This window comes from Amblyomma mixtum, chromosome 8 (genome assembly GCF_055824585.1).
Source record: "Amblyomma mixtum isolate Tamu chromosome 8, ASM5582458v1, whole genome shotgun sequence".
NCBI lineage: Eukaryota > Metazoa > Arthropoda > Arachnida > Ixodida > Ixodidae > Amblyomma > Amblyomma mixtum.
This window is the reverse complement of record NC_143019.1, coordinates 13,893,747-13,910,845: the sequence shown is the minus strand read 5'-3', so window position 1 is coordinate 13,910,845 and position 17,099 is coordinate 13,893,747. Positions and strand designations below refer to the sequence as shown.

At 53.8% G+C, this 17,099-nt stretch overlaps 1 protein-coding gene across 1 annotated transcript; it reads left to right on the top strand.

The window, feature by feature from the left end:
- The first annotated feature begins 68 nt into the window (after positions 1-68).
- LOC149331416 (uncharacterized) lies at positions 69-16,323 on the top strand. The gene is made up of 7 exons (XM_089557343.1): positions 69-93; positions 2,134-2,340; positions 3,329-3,483; positions 4,121-4,429; positions 5,840-6,737; positions 9,600-14,405; positions 16,272-16,323. The coding sequence occupies exons 1-7, from the start codon at positions 69-71 to the stop codon at positions 16,289-16,291; spliced, it is 6,420 nt and encodes a 2,139-aa protein (XP_089413469.1). The 3' UTR covers positions 16,292-16,323.
- The last annotated feature ends 776 nt before the right edge of the window (positions 16,324-17,099 follow it).

Genomic DNA, 17,099 nt, shown 5'->3' with positions numbered 1-17,099 from the left:
ACAGCACCGACGCCGCCGGCCGGCACCCCTGGCTGTGGTGCGCGCTGTGCGTAGCCCGACGAAGCACCATGGCCGAGGGCGCCGAGGATCCGCGTGAGTGGACACGGAAGGCGAGCAGAGGCCACCGGCATGTTCTCTTGTTGCAGTGAGGGTTGGCGTAACGAGATGCAGACGCTATTTCCCCTGTCCTCACTGTACGTGCGAGAGTGGCGTTGAGATGACCTTCATGAACCCGCCGTCAGTGTTTTCGCGTGGCATCTCTCGTTCTCGGTTTCCTGCCGTGAGAACACTTCAGGGTGTCTCTGCAAAACAACCAGAAAGGCATTTTTGCGGCCAGTCTGTGCTCCTTTTATCACATTAAAGGTTCCTCTCACTTCTGCCACCTGCGCTATAAACAAGAATACGCCTATATGGGAGTAAAGCTGTCCTCTAGCGCCCTCTGTTTATAGAAGGGTGTGCGCTAGAAGACAGCTTACTCCCTTATTCCTCCATTCTGTTTAGATTGTGACGCTCTTAGTCACTCGCATCACTTGGTTTTGAATAGTGCAAAAGTTTTACAAAAGTTGTGTCTTGGCACCCAGCGTTACTCACACGACAAGTATGATGGCAGCAAAACGAAGTGTGGGCAATTGTAATCGTCCTTCTCGTTTGTGTTGTGTTGTGTGCCAGATGCAGACTCTTCAACGCGCTCAGTTAAGTTTTGTCAATTACTTGAACGACTGGCTTTGTGTGACAGCGTGCTATTGAGCTCGTAAACGTGGTATCGGTGCGTATCCTTGTTAACCTGTCAGCCATCTTTCTTATTTATACTCTCGTCTTCTTTATGTACAAACGTGGTATTGTGTATCCTCCTTTTAAACTTCCGCTTCCTCCATTGCCAGTATAGCAGCTTTGTATGCGCCTGGGGGACGGATTATTTAGGGCCTTTCCTTAATTGCCTAATTTTATGCAGATTTTTTTTTTGCATTGCACTCACTTCCGTTGTATTTTTCTGCTTCCCACTTGTTACAGTTTGCTACCTTCAGGCTGTATTAAAACGCTCGCTAGAAAGTCTGCACGCTTTGATATCTTTAGTCTCATCTGTATAATTGTGCATGGTTCGTAGTCATAGCCCACAACCTGTTTTCTGCTTTCATGCATTTATGGCGCTTCAAGATGATTACGCGTCAGTCCTGGCCGCACAGAACGAGAGTTGCGGTCATTGTACAGCAGACTGTTGGCACTATTGTTATTTTTACTCTCAAAGGAGCGCGTTAATGTCTCGGCTGAGTATACGCTCAGGGATAGCTTCGCCCTCAGCTAGAACTCGCGGATTAACCCTCAACAATGTACCATTCAAAGGTTTACCTGGTCGCGTTAGAATGTGAGATTGCGTCAAAGTGTTACCACCGCAAGGTGGCGCCACTTTCCGCCGGTGGCCGCTGACGGCGAGAAATTGTGGGGGGAAAAATCCTAGGCGAAGTATTCTTGAGGTGCATAGAAGTAGCGAAGCCCCGTAACGAGTAGCATAAGGTGAAAAAAGAAAAAAGGTCCTTCCTTTTTACTGGTTACCCGTAGACCTAGCTCACACCAAGAAACAGGTGTGCGAGTGAGTTGGCAGGCCTCCGAGTTCGCCTTGACACCTCTTGAGCCAGTGATTCACTCTGTATGTCAACGCGCCGCTAGCTACACTTCAAATAACGCGTTATCAGTGTCATCTGAAGCATGGCTCACGTGCTACACAAAGATATTGTAGCGAAAGCTATATATATTGGCCACGAAATTTCGCTGTGGCGGTGCTCCGAGGAGGCACAAACACCGACCATGTATCGTTGCCTAGCAACCGCCGCAGCTGGCGGACGCCGCGCGCTCGCCGCGCCATCTGGCATGACGTCACACCGCGCGCCTCGCCGCGGAGCCGCCGCCGTTTGGTATGACGTCACACCGCGCGCCTCGTCGTTGCGCTCGCCAGCTGTGTCGCATGCTTTCGCTACGTATATCCTGGCATAGCCAAGCTAAGCCGCTGCCAATTTTTCTCATTGTTGGAGGAGGATTAGGCTAACTACGGAAAGGTCGCGACAAAAGTGTGTATATTTGTCATGGAGAGCACAGACCGTTGCGCGTTGTGCAAAGCTCGATGATACACTGCTGCAGGCGGCGAGGTCGACGGGGATGGCAGCAGTGAGCTGAGCGTATTCAGACGGGTGTCACTCAGCGTTGGACCTGTGAACAACTCGCGGAGCTTGCTTGCGGCGCGGCTGGACGAGGAGCTGGCGCTGATGGCGGACGCGCAGAACCCTGTCCAGCCCAGCTACGCTGCGGTTGACGACGCTGCTCTGCTGGGAGCCCAGTCGAATGCGAGTTCCTTCACTCTATTCACCTGCACTCACAGAACTGATGGCCTCTTGCCACACACACACGCACACACCTTCCGGCACATTCGAGGGATCAATCCGTAACACGCCTCCGCTTCTGTGTGAAGCCGTAGAGCGTTGGTCCGTGGAAATATCTTGATAACGGAGGAGGAAGCTAAGGGATGGCAACGGGTTCCATTTGCGGCATACATGCAGCACACGCCAGGTGTTCGATAAGAAAAGACGTGACTCGCGTTGCGTCTTTTCGCGCTACACACACCTGATTATCATAGTTGTCGATCCCGGTGTCACAGGGCGGGAATAAGTATATCCTTTAGCATCCATCGAAACGCAGCGATAATGAATATGAAGGAAAGATATACGGCTTTGATAGAAACTGCCGTTCAAGCATCGGTCTAACACCGTTCCCACTTCGACTTGCTGATCAACTGGATCTTGCCTTGAAATCTGCTAGTCCTCTTGATTAGCTTAGTTGATAGAGCGACGTCCGCAGACGGGCGGCCGCCCCAGGTTTGATTCCCGGACCAGGACGAATGTTTATTCAACTGCGCCTTTTCTGCGCTCTTCTATGCAGCACTATGTTTTTGCTCGGGTTGATGCCAAGAGTATTTACTATCTACTCCACGGTGGAGGGTTCCCATGAGCCCATCAGACTAAGGCTCTAATCTGTTCAACTCGGTAGCGATTGGCAAGTTGTCAGGCAAACGAAGCCGCAGCCGCCCATAAAGCTGTACACGTTGTCCCAGAGGAAGGTCTGCTGCTGAGGCGTTTCCGCGCAGTCTTGCCAAGAACGCGGGCGTACGGTGGCGCCATCAGATAAGAGCGGGAGGAACAGGCGTCACACAGTTGATAGAGACGCTCTAAAAGGTGAGCGTATGGCAGACGTTGCCTCGTCTCCTGGAGGCAGCGAGAGGAGCGTACGCTTCAGCGACGGCTGCCGTGAACCGCGGACGTGTCTGCGTGCCCCTTTGCAGTGCCGGGCGGCAGGAACAGCCAGCCACGGTTCTCAGCGGCGTCGCAGCAGCGTTCGCTGAGCCTCGAGGGTGTGAGCGGGGCAGGAAGAACGGGCCTTGTGGCTACCCACAGAACCGTGCCATCGGCAGCTGACCCATCGCGAGTCCCGGACAGGGTGAGAGCGCTGCCGTTATCGGGAACCGTAACGTAGGGCTGGCGGTGTCCGGGGACCGTCCGAGACCCTTACTAAGTGTTGACAAGCTGGCTGGCTTGTGCTTGGAAAAGACCAGTGCTTCACGCACACCGGGCTGATTAGGACGCGGGCATCATGGGGGAAAGAAAAATAGCTCCTCGTCAAAGCTGGATACAATTAGAGGACTAAGAGGAAAATTGCCCTCAAGGGAAGGGAGGCCCTCTCACCATTGGCGCCCACATTCTGTCGCGAGGTCGCGGTCATCCACTTTGCATCTTCTTCGATGCCACTTGATGCCGCGTTAGCAGTGGGCGAGGCAATCGATTAAACGTTACCCAAGACAGTATATAGGAGGACACCACTGGTTGCGGGGACTTCTTTGAGGGGCCTCCACAACTTTGTAGTGAATCAATCCACTCCCTTGCCCTGTTTTCTCAGGAATCTGTGAGTCAAGGAAAGTGCACTCCGAGCTTGGAAATCACAAAAAGAAGTTGACCGAGTGCCAAAAAAAAAAAATTCTCGCTCTATATCACATTGCACTGCCACAGACGTAACTTGTCAAGCTACCATGCGTTCTAATATATCTTTCTTTGTTGCGCGCTACTTGCTTTCCGTGTAGGCGTGGCAGCTGGACCAGATGGCGCTCATGAGGGAAGCGCCTTCGAACGCGTGCCTGTCCATGGGCCAGCAGATGGTTTGCGACGACGTCGGAGGCCAGCACATCGTGGCGACGCAGGTCATCGAGGTTTCCGACGAGCAGCCAAGGCCCGCTGCAGCAACAGAACACCGAGAAAGGAAGGTCACCCTCGCACTTTCCTCGGAATGGAGGGAAGAGATGCGGCAGCGTCAGGTCGGAGCTGGCGCATGGCAACAGACTCAGCATGCACGGAACCTGGGTCCCGTTGTAGCGCGCTTCTCCAGGGAGAACGTACGTACCAAGTAGGGAACCTGAAGGCGCGCATTGAGAAGAGTACTGGAGAAATACTGTGCTGACGTACTCCCTATAGTTAACATCCTCGTTTCATGCCACAGGGCAGTAGAGCTGTCCCGGTGGCTCAGTGGTTATGGTGGTCGGCTGCTGACCCGAAAGACGCGGGTTCGATCCCGGCTGTGGTGGTCGGATATCAATGGAGGCGAAATGCTAGAGGCCCGTGAACTGCGCGATTTCAGAGCATGTTAAAGATTCCCAGTGGTCGAAATTTCCGGAGCCTTTCACTACGGCGTCGCTCATAGCCTGAGTCGCTTTGGAGCGTTAAACCACATAAACCAAATCAAACCAAACCAAAGAGGACAGTACGCAAAATTAGAGGATATATCAGCGACATTTATGCAGAAACAATACCTTCTCGTTCTGCTTATTTCAAACTGAAAAGTGACCAGTAAATCACGATTCCGTTTTATTATAAGTGAACAATGTACCTAAGCGAAGTTTAGTCGTCTTGCCCTGAACACCTCAGCGAAGACCATAGCACACCAAATCTTTTTGACCAGGACAAGAAAAGACTGACATGCTGTTCGTTCCTGAAATAAAGTACCAGTTGACGTCAGCGCTGTGGTGTCGGTCTTTCCTTGTTCTTGTCATAAAGTTGCGGTGTGTTGTGTTCTTCTGTGCCAATTACTAACTATAGTGCCATCAGCCACGCTGGCCTGAACAGCATGATAATTTACAGGATTGCGTTAGCAGCCTTTGTGCTATCAGGGACAAAACACACAAAAAGCTGTATATTGGAGACGCCTTTTTTTAATCTCTTTGGAGACCGCACTCTGCATCATGCTAAGGCACTGCGCGCACACTGCCCTGCTCGCAGTTACGTGCATTGATCTAACATAAAGTCTGAGTTTCTGTCGTTTTTCTGAAAGCCTTCTTGGAGAATTTCGATTTGCTGACGCGGTGGACTAGCAGCCGCTGTCATTGCCTGCAGCCGCCAGATGGCGCTTGCTCACGTGACTGATCTCCTTTCTTTCCTTTTATGTCACCAATTCAGCGTTTATTACTAACTGGCGAACTTAAAGCGTTCACTATGGATCGTGGTTTGGGACATATGGAACTCAATGCACAAAGCTGAAGGGGGAAGTAACGGCAGTGCGGCGCAGATACGAGTAAAGAAAACGCTAAGATTGCTAAGCCTAAACAGCGGGCCTATAATGAGACTTGCCGATATACCCGGGTGAAAATTACCAAAGGGTATTTAAGCAAATCATTAGTGGCTTTTGTGCCACTTCTATTTCGACACGAAGGTGTTAATCTCTATCGACCAACCAAATTTTGTACACCTACGATTTTTACAGACCCTGCTCACCGCCTCCGCAATTCCGCTCTTTTTCTGCATCAACACAGGCTGACCGAGACAGACCAGTCGCCAAGCAGGTCTTCGTCCACGGTGCTAGCTCGACCACGATCCAAGTGGAAGTTGCCAGAGACATTGAGCGTAAGCTGGTTCACAAGTACGAGTCCGTCCGTCCGGGAGTGTCTGGCCAGTGGTCGTTTGAGATGCGCCAGGTTGTGGAAGAAGGTTCTGCCGGAGGCGTCCGTGTTCAGTGGGAGTCGAGTAAACCGAAGGAAGACGAAGCGAGACAACAGACCAAACAAGCAGGAAGGCCCGGCGCAGACGAGCTGGACCACGGCGCAGTGAATCGTGCCGAAGGTGAAGCTGTGCAAGGACGAGAAGCGAACGATGCCCCAGAAGCAAGGACTGCCAAGAGCGAAGAAGACATAGTGAAGGAGGCTGTGCCGCTCAAGGCGGCGCGCGCCAGGATCAACATGCTCGCTCCTTCTACTCCGGCACCTACTGCCAACCCTGACCCGTCAAGCACGAAAACACTGGCAGAAGAGTCGGGCGCTTCCTTCGTCGTGTTACGGCCAAAAGAGTCGGCCGGTGACTTGCCTATTCGGGTGTCGGCGTCGGCCAACAAGTCATCGGAGGGTCAAGAACAATTCGCCATTGGCGTCACTCAGGCCAAGACCCGCGGCAGCATACACCTGGAAGGGCAGATCATTACCCCCAAGACGAGCAAGGCGGACCTGGTTCACGGCTTCCAGATGGCCGCCGTCGGCAACGTGCACCACGTTCACGTCATGCCGCAACCTCCGGACTGGGACGCCAACTATCCTCCGCACAAGCCGACATCCTCTCAGTCGGTTGTCATGACACAAGCTGCGACGGATCCAAACAATGGAGCGGCTGCGCCCTCTGCGACATCTGTGGAAGCCGACACAAAGCTTGCAAACACGGAAGGTGAGAAAGTTACCGCGAATCCAGCGGATAGTAAACAACAGCCTTTACAGACCGAAGTCAAACAAAAATTAGACACTGGACACACTCCTGGCCGGGAGACATTCCGAGCCGCTGCAGTTCCATTAGCGAGCGCGCCTAGCTTAGGAACCATCACCAAGGTCGCAGCGACCTTGCGCAACGAAGAAGGGAAGTCTATTGCCAGCCGTCCTGAAGATCTCAATCCATCTGGCTTTATTGACAGCCAGGTCGGCGGGCCGTTCTTGCCTCTCCAAGAATACGAAGATTCGGAAACTATACTGCGTACATTGTCGGTTCATAGCATCGCCAGAGGTTATGAAGCCCAGTATGTACACCCGGCTACGTCGTACACATCTGCAGCGGCTGAAGTGGCTCCGTACGTGACGTCATCGGAGAGACTGGGCAGGATATCAAGGACTAGCGCCCGGTCGGGCCTCAGGGAGGAGTTTGTCTTTTCTGCGACCACTTTCGGTCTCACCGAGAAAGAGTGTGAAACCCTGCCGCCTGTACGCGGGCCCGGAATGTCCGGTTCACGCGTTCACCTACCCCACACAAACCATATCTCCGAGTTCGGGTTTTCTGCGACGACCGTTGGTCTCACAGACAAAGGTCGCATCGCTGTCGCCTCGAATCAGTCCCTGAACAAGCGACCAAAAGATATGAGCCGTTCCAAAAGTAACAAATCAGAGTTGGGTTTGTCCTCTAAGAAAAGTCTCCGTGCAATTGGTGCCAAGGAATCACATGGGAACGCGAGAACAGAGTTTGGTTTCTCAGCGACGACCATAGGCCTCACGGACAAGGATCGCCTGGCTATTGCCTCTAGCCAGTCCCTCAACAAGCGCCCAGAAGATATATACCGTTCTAAAAGCAACAAATCCGAGTTCAGCCTGTCTTCTGGAAAGAGCGCGCGCGCTATTGGTGCCCGAAAATCGCGTCGGAACGAGATAACAGAGTTTGGTTTCTCAGCGACAACCATTGGGCTTACTGATAAGGACGTGCAAAACTTACCTGAATCCAGAGAAAGCGTTCAAGAACGCGGTATGCCAATGTACCGGGAATGGTCAAACAGAGACACCCAGCGTGGGTTTTCCGCGACGGCGATAGCCCTGGCCGAAAGAGAGCGCGATGAGTTTCTTCCGCTTAAGGATGTCAGTCGCGCTTCATCTGGCGCTGGAAGAGCTACAGGAGTGTTTTCTCATCATTCCCTCAGAGGTCGCATGTTGACAGCTAATGGAGAGGAGGAAAGCAGCTTGGAGATTTCCGCGGAAAGCGGTGACCTAGAGAGAAGCTGGCCCGAGAAGTTTAAGGCCAGTGTTTCTAGAGAAAGGCTTCAAAGCTCGCACGGTTACGGCGGCTACGCGGAATCTGAAGCTTGCCGACCGCCTTCTGGAAGTTCGACGCCGTTAACTGCGGTGCGGCCGGTACTTTCCGTTATTCGCGAAGAGAGCGCCCCTGACATGATCGCGGAAAACTTCTTGGCGAGAGCAGGTTCCTCACAGACTTTTAAGGTCACTTCTGCGAGAGAGCTGTTCGGCCCAGCCGTTCCGTTTGAAGACGTCAGCTTATTAAACTCATTCCACAACTCCAATCCTGCTACGTACAATAGTTCGAACCCTGGACAGCAGATAGAAGACTTGTGCGTAGAAAGGCTTTCAGATGAACAGCGCTCAACTGAAGCCTCATTCGGGCCACCAAATCGGGCATGCGCAGTCCGCTTTGCAGAGGAAACAGCGCAGCAGTGGGGATCAGGCCCTGCCTTGGATGTTCAAAGTCATCGGGCGAACAGTACCACTACATTTCCTTCTGCCCGGTCCATGATGGATTTCGAAACGGCCTACGAGACTCCGTACAATTCCATAGAGGCACAATCGCAATTGCCCACATTTCCAGAGGGAAGGTTGGTAACTGTTAGCACGTCATCCAGTATTACCTCCGAGCCGGACGGCCTTCAGATCAACCAAGAGCTACAGTATTGTGAGGAGCCGGCGACAGCAACCGATCTTACAAGTCCCGACAGCTTGAGTAATCAGGAAGCCAGCGCAATGCCCGGAAACACCGCCCATCCTTTCGAATCGGTGCATGACCCTCTAACACCAGAGTGGGGTGCTACGGCTCTTTTCGGTGGGCAAGACAATTCGCCGCTTAAGAGCACCCAAGTGGTTATGGACAACGAGAACCATTTGCTTTTCCAAAATCAGGAACCAGCGTTAATACCACCTGCTTCTGTCACAGCACTTCGCAATGAAAGCGCAAGCAAACTCGTGAAGCCACCCTACAGTGATAAATTTGACTACCAGATACAGGGCGATGCTCAAGACTGGCTTCCTTATAGCAGCTATCGGGAGCCTCCAGTATACCAACAAGAAACATACGGTATAAGAGGTCTTGGAGGTTTTGCGGCTCCTTTCAGACTCCCTGCGCCAAGAGCCCGCGTTCGTGACGTCAGGATGCGGAATGTCGAGGCCTTCGTTGCGACCGGTGGACCCATGGCTCCTAGAAAGATGGTAGTGCGCCGCAATTCCCCCGAGTTCATGCGTGTACGGTCGCAGTATGGCCGACTTAGGCCTTCCACAGCCGGCATAACGAGAAAGGGCCGCCGTTTGAGAAGTGGACCCTGGCAGCAGGGTGAATTCCCTACGGAACCGAGAGGCACGATATCAGCGCAACAGGATATAAGGTTTACTCAAGCCTACGGTCCTCGAAGAATGCTACGTCTCAGGCGAAGCCTGTCACCCCCAAGGACAACGACTCAAGCGCTACGGCAGACTCAATTTCCGATGACTGCGACGGGCCAATACTGGAACAACACGTGCCCTCCTAACATGACCAACTCTTGGCACGCAGGCTGCTACGAAAATCCCGCGTTCGAGCCGCTCCCACCCGCCTTCGTGGGCACCATGCCAATGTACCCTTCTCTAGCGAGCGAGGCTAGAGGTCCCTGGACACCAGAGAACGGGTACCGGCAGCAGAGGAGGAAGAGGCTCATTCGAGTTGAGAGCTTGAGCACCTTCGAGAGTCACGAGAACGCCGACGAAGAACCGAGCCCGGTCATCGTGCGCTCTTCGGCCACTACCAGGAAGCAGCCGTCGCTGGCAGAGAGAAAGAGGATGACGTCGGCTAAGACAGTGCAGACAGAAGAACGCGGCGAATGCGTGCGGTGCTCCTCGCCTTCGACGACGCAGTCACAGTTCCCCAAGATCATAATACCGAGAGTAAAAACGCACGTGGACATAGATGACAGCAATAGTGAACGGAGACACGTTAACATCACGCGCGCGGCAACCCAGACTGAACAACCGTGCACGTCTGAAAGACTGCCACGCCAGCCAAGCTTCGAAGAACAGTCGCCCTTGTTACCGCATTCAGGAAGCCAGCCATTCTCGGGATACGTTAATCAAAACTTTGTGTGTCCTCCGTACATGGCTAACCTAAACAACGGACTGCCCACTCCTATGGCAGGAGGACCGGTACAGATGCAAGGTCCAATGGCTCAGATGCAAGCTCCCATGGCTCAGATAGGTTACTATGGGCAGACACAGATGCAGAGCCCCGCTCCAGCCCCACCAGCGCCAAAGACAGCAAAGAGCTCTTCTTCAGAGCGTGCCGCTGCATGTCCGCTGTCATCCTGCTTCAAGGGCATCTTCAACCAGGAAGAGGAGACTTCAGAAGAGCGGCACAAGAAGCGAAGTCCCCACTGTTGTCACCACGAGAAGGCTCACAGACGCGCTCGTTCTCCGCTGCCACCGCCAGCCATAGGGAATACCTTCACGGTGGGGTACATGATGAACTCGGAAAACGAACTCAACCCTGTTCTCATGCCCATAAATGCCACGACCACGTCACCACCTGAAACCAGAGGGGTCCAAACTGTTGCACCCTGGAGCGCACAGGGTCGTGGTGCGCCCACGTCAGACACCGAGGAGGATCCTGTGGCGAAGCTGGAAAAACGGGTCCAGGAGCAAATGGTGGAAATTGAGAAGACCATTAAAGAGCAAGACGCGCGATGGAAAGAGAATCAGAAGAAGGAGGAAAAGAAGCGTAAGGGAAAAAAGAGTACCGAGGACAACTCGCGTGGCAGTCCTAAACGCCAAGACAAGTCCAAAAAGGATAAGAAGCAGCTCGAGATGGACGGTGTAAGTGTAGAGGAAAGCTTTAGCCTTAGTGTTTCTGATACCGGCTCACCGAGTTGGTTCTCATGGTCACGAACGAGCAAGAGCAGGAAAGGCGTACAGCTCAAGGTGCCGCGGCCGCAGAGGAAACCGTCTTTTCGCTCTATGGACTCACAGACAGAAGAATATGCCAGCTGCAGCACGTCGAGAGAAAGGTTATCCGAGAAAAGCGAGAAGATTGCCATTCCGGGAGTGTCCAGCAGTGAGACTGCTGCGTCCGGTCTCGGCTTCACGTGGGCAACTCGTAAAATAAAGAGGTCCAATAGATCGAGCGCCCAGTCCAGTCCGCGAGGAAGTCCAGACCGGAAAAAGGGGAACAACAACAGTAAAAAGAAGCACAGCCGCGACGATCACTCGCCTCGAACAGCTCAGGCAGTGTCCAGCAACGAGTCCGCTACGTCCGGTGCCGGCTTCACATGGGCGACACGCAGAAAAAAAGAGAATGCCCGGTCTAGTCCGCGCGGAAGTCCGGATAGGAAGGACGCCAACAACAGCAAGCCTAAACAGAGTCGGGACGAACCTTCACCTCGACCAGCTACGAAGAGTCGTGATTCGAGTCAGCATGGATCGCCTAAGCACCGACCACCACCTAACCCTAAGGGTAGTCCCACCCGTAGTGGGAAGTCGACTCCTGCCCGAGACGAGCGAAGGTGCCGAGAACAGTCGACGGCGAACAGTGCGCCTTCGCCGGACATTGCTTACAGCTCAGAGTCAGTCGCAGGCTCAGACAACGATCTCGTGGCGAAGATAAGGGTCGTCGGCTTTCCAGGAGCCAAGAGAACGCAGAGGCGTTGGTCCCGCACAGAGATGCACCGCTCAACTTCCTACGACACTGCGACATCGTCTGTGGCTGCTTCATCGGCCGCGGACAGGCGAGCTCGATCTGCCCAGGATTTTTCTGGTGGCGAATCGCCCAGGCCCACCAAGAAGAAATCTCTCGAGAGCGCGAGCGATGCGCCACCGTCTTCGTGCTGGCAGTCTGTGTGCAATCTTTTCGGGGGGTCGCCGCAGCCATCGCCTCCCCCCAAAACGGAAGGCAAAAAACAAAAGAGGCGCAAGAGCTGCTGCGATTCGGTATGCGATGTCTGCAGGTTCGAGACAGAAGGGAGGTCAGCATCTCCAAAGTCATCGCCTAAGAGGAGACTATCACGCGCTTCACCGCCGGTGATGCCTCCGCCATCGGTGTTTCCCCCGCCACCAATGGAACCATCGTTGCCAATGTACTATCCACCACAACCGGCCCCGCCACCTATGATGCCCCTACCGCCACCCATGATGCCCCCACCGCCAATGATGCCTCCGCCACCCATGTTTACCCCGTCACCAGAGGCACCTTCGTCGCCAATGTACAGTCCACCACCACCGCCGCCGCCGAAGTTCAAACGGCGCGAGCGCAGCTCCGAGGATGTCACCGAACGAAGCGAAGTCAAGGAGACAACTGCAAAGCCTGCTGCTGGGGGCAGCATCCTCTCGAATATCCTCAACTGGTTTTCCTCTCGAAGCGGAGACAAGCAGGACGAAGAGCGCAGAGGTTCTGGAGGCCGCAGAAGCAGCAGCGCACGGCGTGGCAGCAGCTTCGAGCGCTGGATGGCCGAAAAGGAGCGTGCGCTCAAACGCAACCAAAGCAGCCTTTCTGAGAAGGGTCAGAAAAGGCAGCGATCGCAAGAGAAGCTTGCTTCGTCTGGACCTCAATACATGGCTGGTCGATCACAGGAGCAAGTTTCTTTTCCCGGGCCGCAATACGCAGCTGGAAAACCGCCCATTCCCCAGGAGCTGTACTTTGAAGAGGAAGGCGGCCCGCGGTGGGTCATTCGATACTCGCACTCGCCGTCTCACTCCGACTCCATCTCACGCTCGCCACCGAAGCTACCACAGCCACCTATGGAAGCTGTTAGAGCACCAATGCAGTTCCCTCAGCCCTACGGACCTCCAGGTGCTCCCTACTCGCCTGATTGGGTCCTCCGCCACTCGTCTGGAGGCCGCGGGTCGCGGGAGAGAACACCTCCAGTCATGACTCCCTCCCTGCCGCCTTTACAACCAGCTTTCCAACCGCCTTTGTCACCGCTTTCCCAGCAGCCGCCCTCGTTACAATCAGTAAGAGTCTCTGAAGGAGAGAAGGACTGGTCCGTTCAGTACTTGTACGGCCCTAAAAGTTCCAGGCAAGGGTCACCCGCACACATGGGCTCGCAGTCGCCGGCGAAAAAACCCACGCCACCCGTTCCACCCGCAGGCGTTCAGCAATTTTACGGACAGCAAGGGATGGCCATGGGATCGACACAAGCAGTGATCCCGGGCGCCGGTGGTCCACCCACGTCTGGATTTCACGAGAATCCTGACTGGTCCATACGCATCACGCAAGGCCGCGAACACTCTTCGTCTTCACGAGCTTCAGTTCACTCCAAGAAAGGACAGCTGGAGAAACACAGTCCATCTACGAGGTCGAAGGAAGTCGCTGAGCAGCAACCTTCGTTCACCATGAGGCTGGTGGAGCAACCCCGACGGAGAAGTCGAAGAAGTTCATCACTGTCGCTCGAGCGCTCCGTCACCCCGGAGAAAAAGAAGAGCGAAGTAACATTTGAAGGAAACAAAGAAAAGATTGACAAGGTAGCTCCCCCTCCACTAGCAAAACCACCGTCGGATACACTGAAGGCACCCGCCCCACCACCACCACCTCCTCCACCTCCAGCGCCTCCACCAGCGCCCCCTATCGCGCCACGCGCGTTCAGGACCGAAGAGTCCCTCAGACATGACTTCTACGAAGAGATGGACGAACGCGGCAGGGCAGCGACTACGTTTCCAGGAGGAGCGCCAAGAGGCGGTGACTCGGAGGGCCCAGAGTCCACCGCCCTCAAAATGGCGGAAATCTTCTTTCGCAACGACGAACTTCGCAATATACCCGCACTCAACCAAAGCGGAGGCCCAAGCGGGGCTCCGGTCGCTCCAAGCTCGCCCCAGGGAGGAAAGAAGGGTTCCCTACCGGGAACTCCAACGTTGAAGCCAGCGCTGAAGACGTCGGAGGTGAAACTACCGGAAGCACTGGCGGGGCCGTCTAAGCCGCAGGACAAAGCGAGCGCGTCTGGCGCCGGGACCCCGTTCGACATCATGTCGCCACCAAGCGTGGACAAAGGCAAGGCCGAGAAGGAAAGCAAGAAAGGCTCCATTGACAAAGGTGGCAAGTCCTCTGATGCTAAGGGCGGCAAGAAGGAAGACGCCGGGAAGGAGAAGAAGTCGAAAAAGGGTGCGAGTGACAAGCACGACAAGGCACCCTCCAAGCCCAAGGGAGGCCCGATGTCGCCCGGCGAGCCGGCGCACACGAATTACGTACTGGAGCAGCGCAGGCAGGAACGCAAGCTGCAGTGGAGCGACCCCCTCTCGTACAAGTGTCCCACCGTGCAGGAGGTGGTCGGGTACGCCATCATCACTGCCGTGCTACTCCTCGGACTGGTGCTGCTCGTGTCCGTGCCGAAAATGCGTTCTCATGGTACGTACAATTCTATGTTTTGGGTAATGAGACGATTCTATTGCTTTTCTTTCCCTTTTCGTCATTGGCTCTAGACGCCACCATGTTCGTGTTCTCTTTGTGATCACTTAGTGAATTCCGCTTTAGATAAAAATGAAACAGAATGAAGGGAATAATTGTTACGCCGTACACTCGACTAAAGGCCGCGCTCGTGTGTGGGCCGCTCTCCACAACTTGGGAGTGAATAACAGGGAAAAAAAATTTAGGGAAGACCAGACCTCTTATGTGACAATTTTTCCAAAGCAGTCAGAATCACCCTCGATGATTTCTTTGATGCTTCTACTTTAAGCCGAGGCTTCACACGTGCGACAGAATTTTTCTGGGGGGTGGAGTGGGTGGGCAGCTTCCTAGCTATGGGATGGGGAGGCGGCTGGTGTGTGATGTTTCTGGAGGGCAGCTGGCTTTGTTTTGCGTCTTTGAATTTGATTTCGCCTTTGCTTTAATTGCGTTATCGTTACTACTGTCACTTTCTCAAAATCTGTCTGTTTGATCTTGAGTGATGCCGCCACCCTGTAACCTCTAGTAAGCCTGCATCTACTACCCACCAACCTTTGTCCTCCACCCATCTCCACCTTCCAGAATCGCCCACCCACCACCAAATAAACCACGACACTCGCCAGTTGCTGCACCCCCCCCCCCCCCCCCCCGAAACACCCGCTTCCGCCCTCAAGAAGGCCTCCATCCAAGACCCGTCTACCTTTGCTCTCTACCCACATTCAATGTCTAGAAGCCACCCCCCAGCCAGCCCATCCCACGCACGCACATTTGTCGCACCACCTCGCCTGATTTCCTGGGGTGGAGGCTTGTGGAGACTAGAGTGGAGGTGAAAGGTGATTGATTGGTGAAGGCTGGCGCACCTGGAAGCTGAAGGTGGACGGGGTTGAGGTGGGGAGGTAGATCGAGAATGGCGTTGTGTTGGTGGCAGCCCGCTAGCTAGGGGTGCACTGTGGAGAGGTGGCTGGTGGGTACAGGCTTCATCACTCTCTGAGGCACAGAGGGGCAGACGCAGGCATCTTCTCGATTGTGAACTAGTACTGCTTAGACAGTAACGAAAAAGATCCGTAAACAGCAACTGCTTTCACGCGTGTAGAAATTTCCTTGTGCGGCAAGCTCCCACCCGAGCTGCCACTTACCGGAGCTGCCTGCTGGCATCATTATTATCGCCTTCCAGAATGCACCGCCGTGCAGCTGTGTGTCATTCAAAGCAAATTCAGACGCCTGTATTCGGAGTGGATGGCAGCAGCCGACCAATGTAATGGCGCCGCCTGGACGGCTAAGAAAGGCATAACTGCAGCTCGGGAATTTTATATTGCCACTTGGTAGCGTTGCGGTCTTCCAGTTAGTCGTCGAGAGTTTTAACGTGACAGGAATTTCAGATGAATGAATATAGCTGAAGATGGCTTGACTTTACAGTCACCCCTCAATGAAGGTAGAAAACTGCACTGAAAAACACCGCTTTCTTGTTAGGAACGCACGCCGAGTGTATACTGCAGTATACCAGCCTAGAACGGGCTTCTCGTAAACAGTGCGTGATGTCCATATGCGTTCTTCTATGCCGTGCCATGCCTTATGGGCCATGCTACAACCTTTCATCTGCACGGTCCTGTAGATATTGATTCTTCATCGCATGCGTTATACAGCTTGCCTCATACCATGTAATAATAGCGTTTATTGTGCACACTTCAGGGCAAACGACCCTCGTAGTTTCCATAGTACTGAATTGGCTTTCTATTACCGGTATTACGCTCACTTCATAATGATCTCGCCGAATGTCAGGGAAATGTTCTTACTCCTCTACTTACGACAATTTTGGTCTTTGTATTCCAGCCGTGAATACGCAAGAATAAGAAGCGGATGCCCCGACAACTGCACAGTGCCTCAGTCATCTCCATCTCTAATGTACATAATTCTTCATTTTTAACAATAAAGTGTATTCACTGGTGAGGTTACTTTTCAAAAGCACAAGTGTGCTAGCCGAGTCGCTCAAGGTTACATATAGATATATATTTGGTGTTCGTTGCGAATGCGAATTTCCAATAGGTTGAAACACGAAGTGAAGCAGCGAGATCCAACCCTTCCGTAATCGGTATCGCCTACATGCATCTAAACGGAGGCTCCTAAACGATTTCGGCCTTACTACCAGGCTGAACGCTAGTGGTGTTGGCCTACGATTGGTATTGGCCCCCTTGAAGACTGATCTCCCATGAATCCTCCCCTGTTCCACGCCTCAAGCCGCCGCGCTCTGCCAGTCGTCGAACGTCTCGTGATAGTTTTTACCGATGTCGCCAGAGGGCAGCACGCAACTGGAAAATGCTCGAACGATCGCCGGACCTACAATCGCGTTCTTTGCCTTCGGAAGAGGAAAGGAAGCGGGCAGTTGATCTCAACAAGCTCGACACGTGCTTTCGTGCCGGTAATCGGAGTGCTAACAGTGCAAGAGTGGCTCTTTACACGGAGCTCAACACTTAGGGCTCCGCTGGCCCTGTAGTGGGCGGCTGCAGTCCACGAGTGCTGGGTATCTTGCGACACTACGTGGGTTGCAGTCACCCACGCGCGTAGCCTACGTTGTGCGCACTAGCTTAACTATTTCATAACTTGCCAGCGGCGGAGTGGCAGATTTGGACCTAAGTGGCTGGTCGACAGTGCGTGGGAATA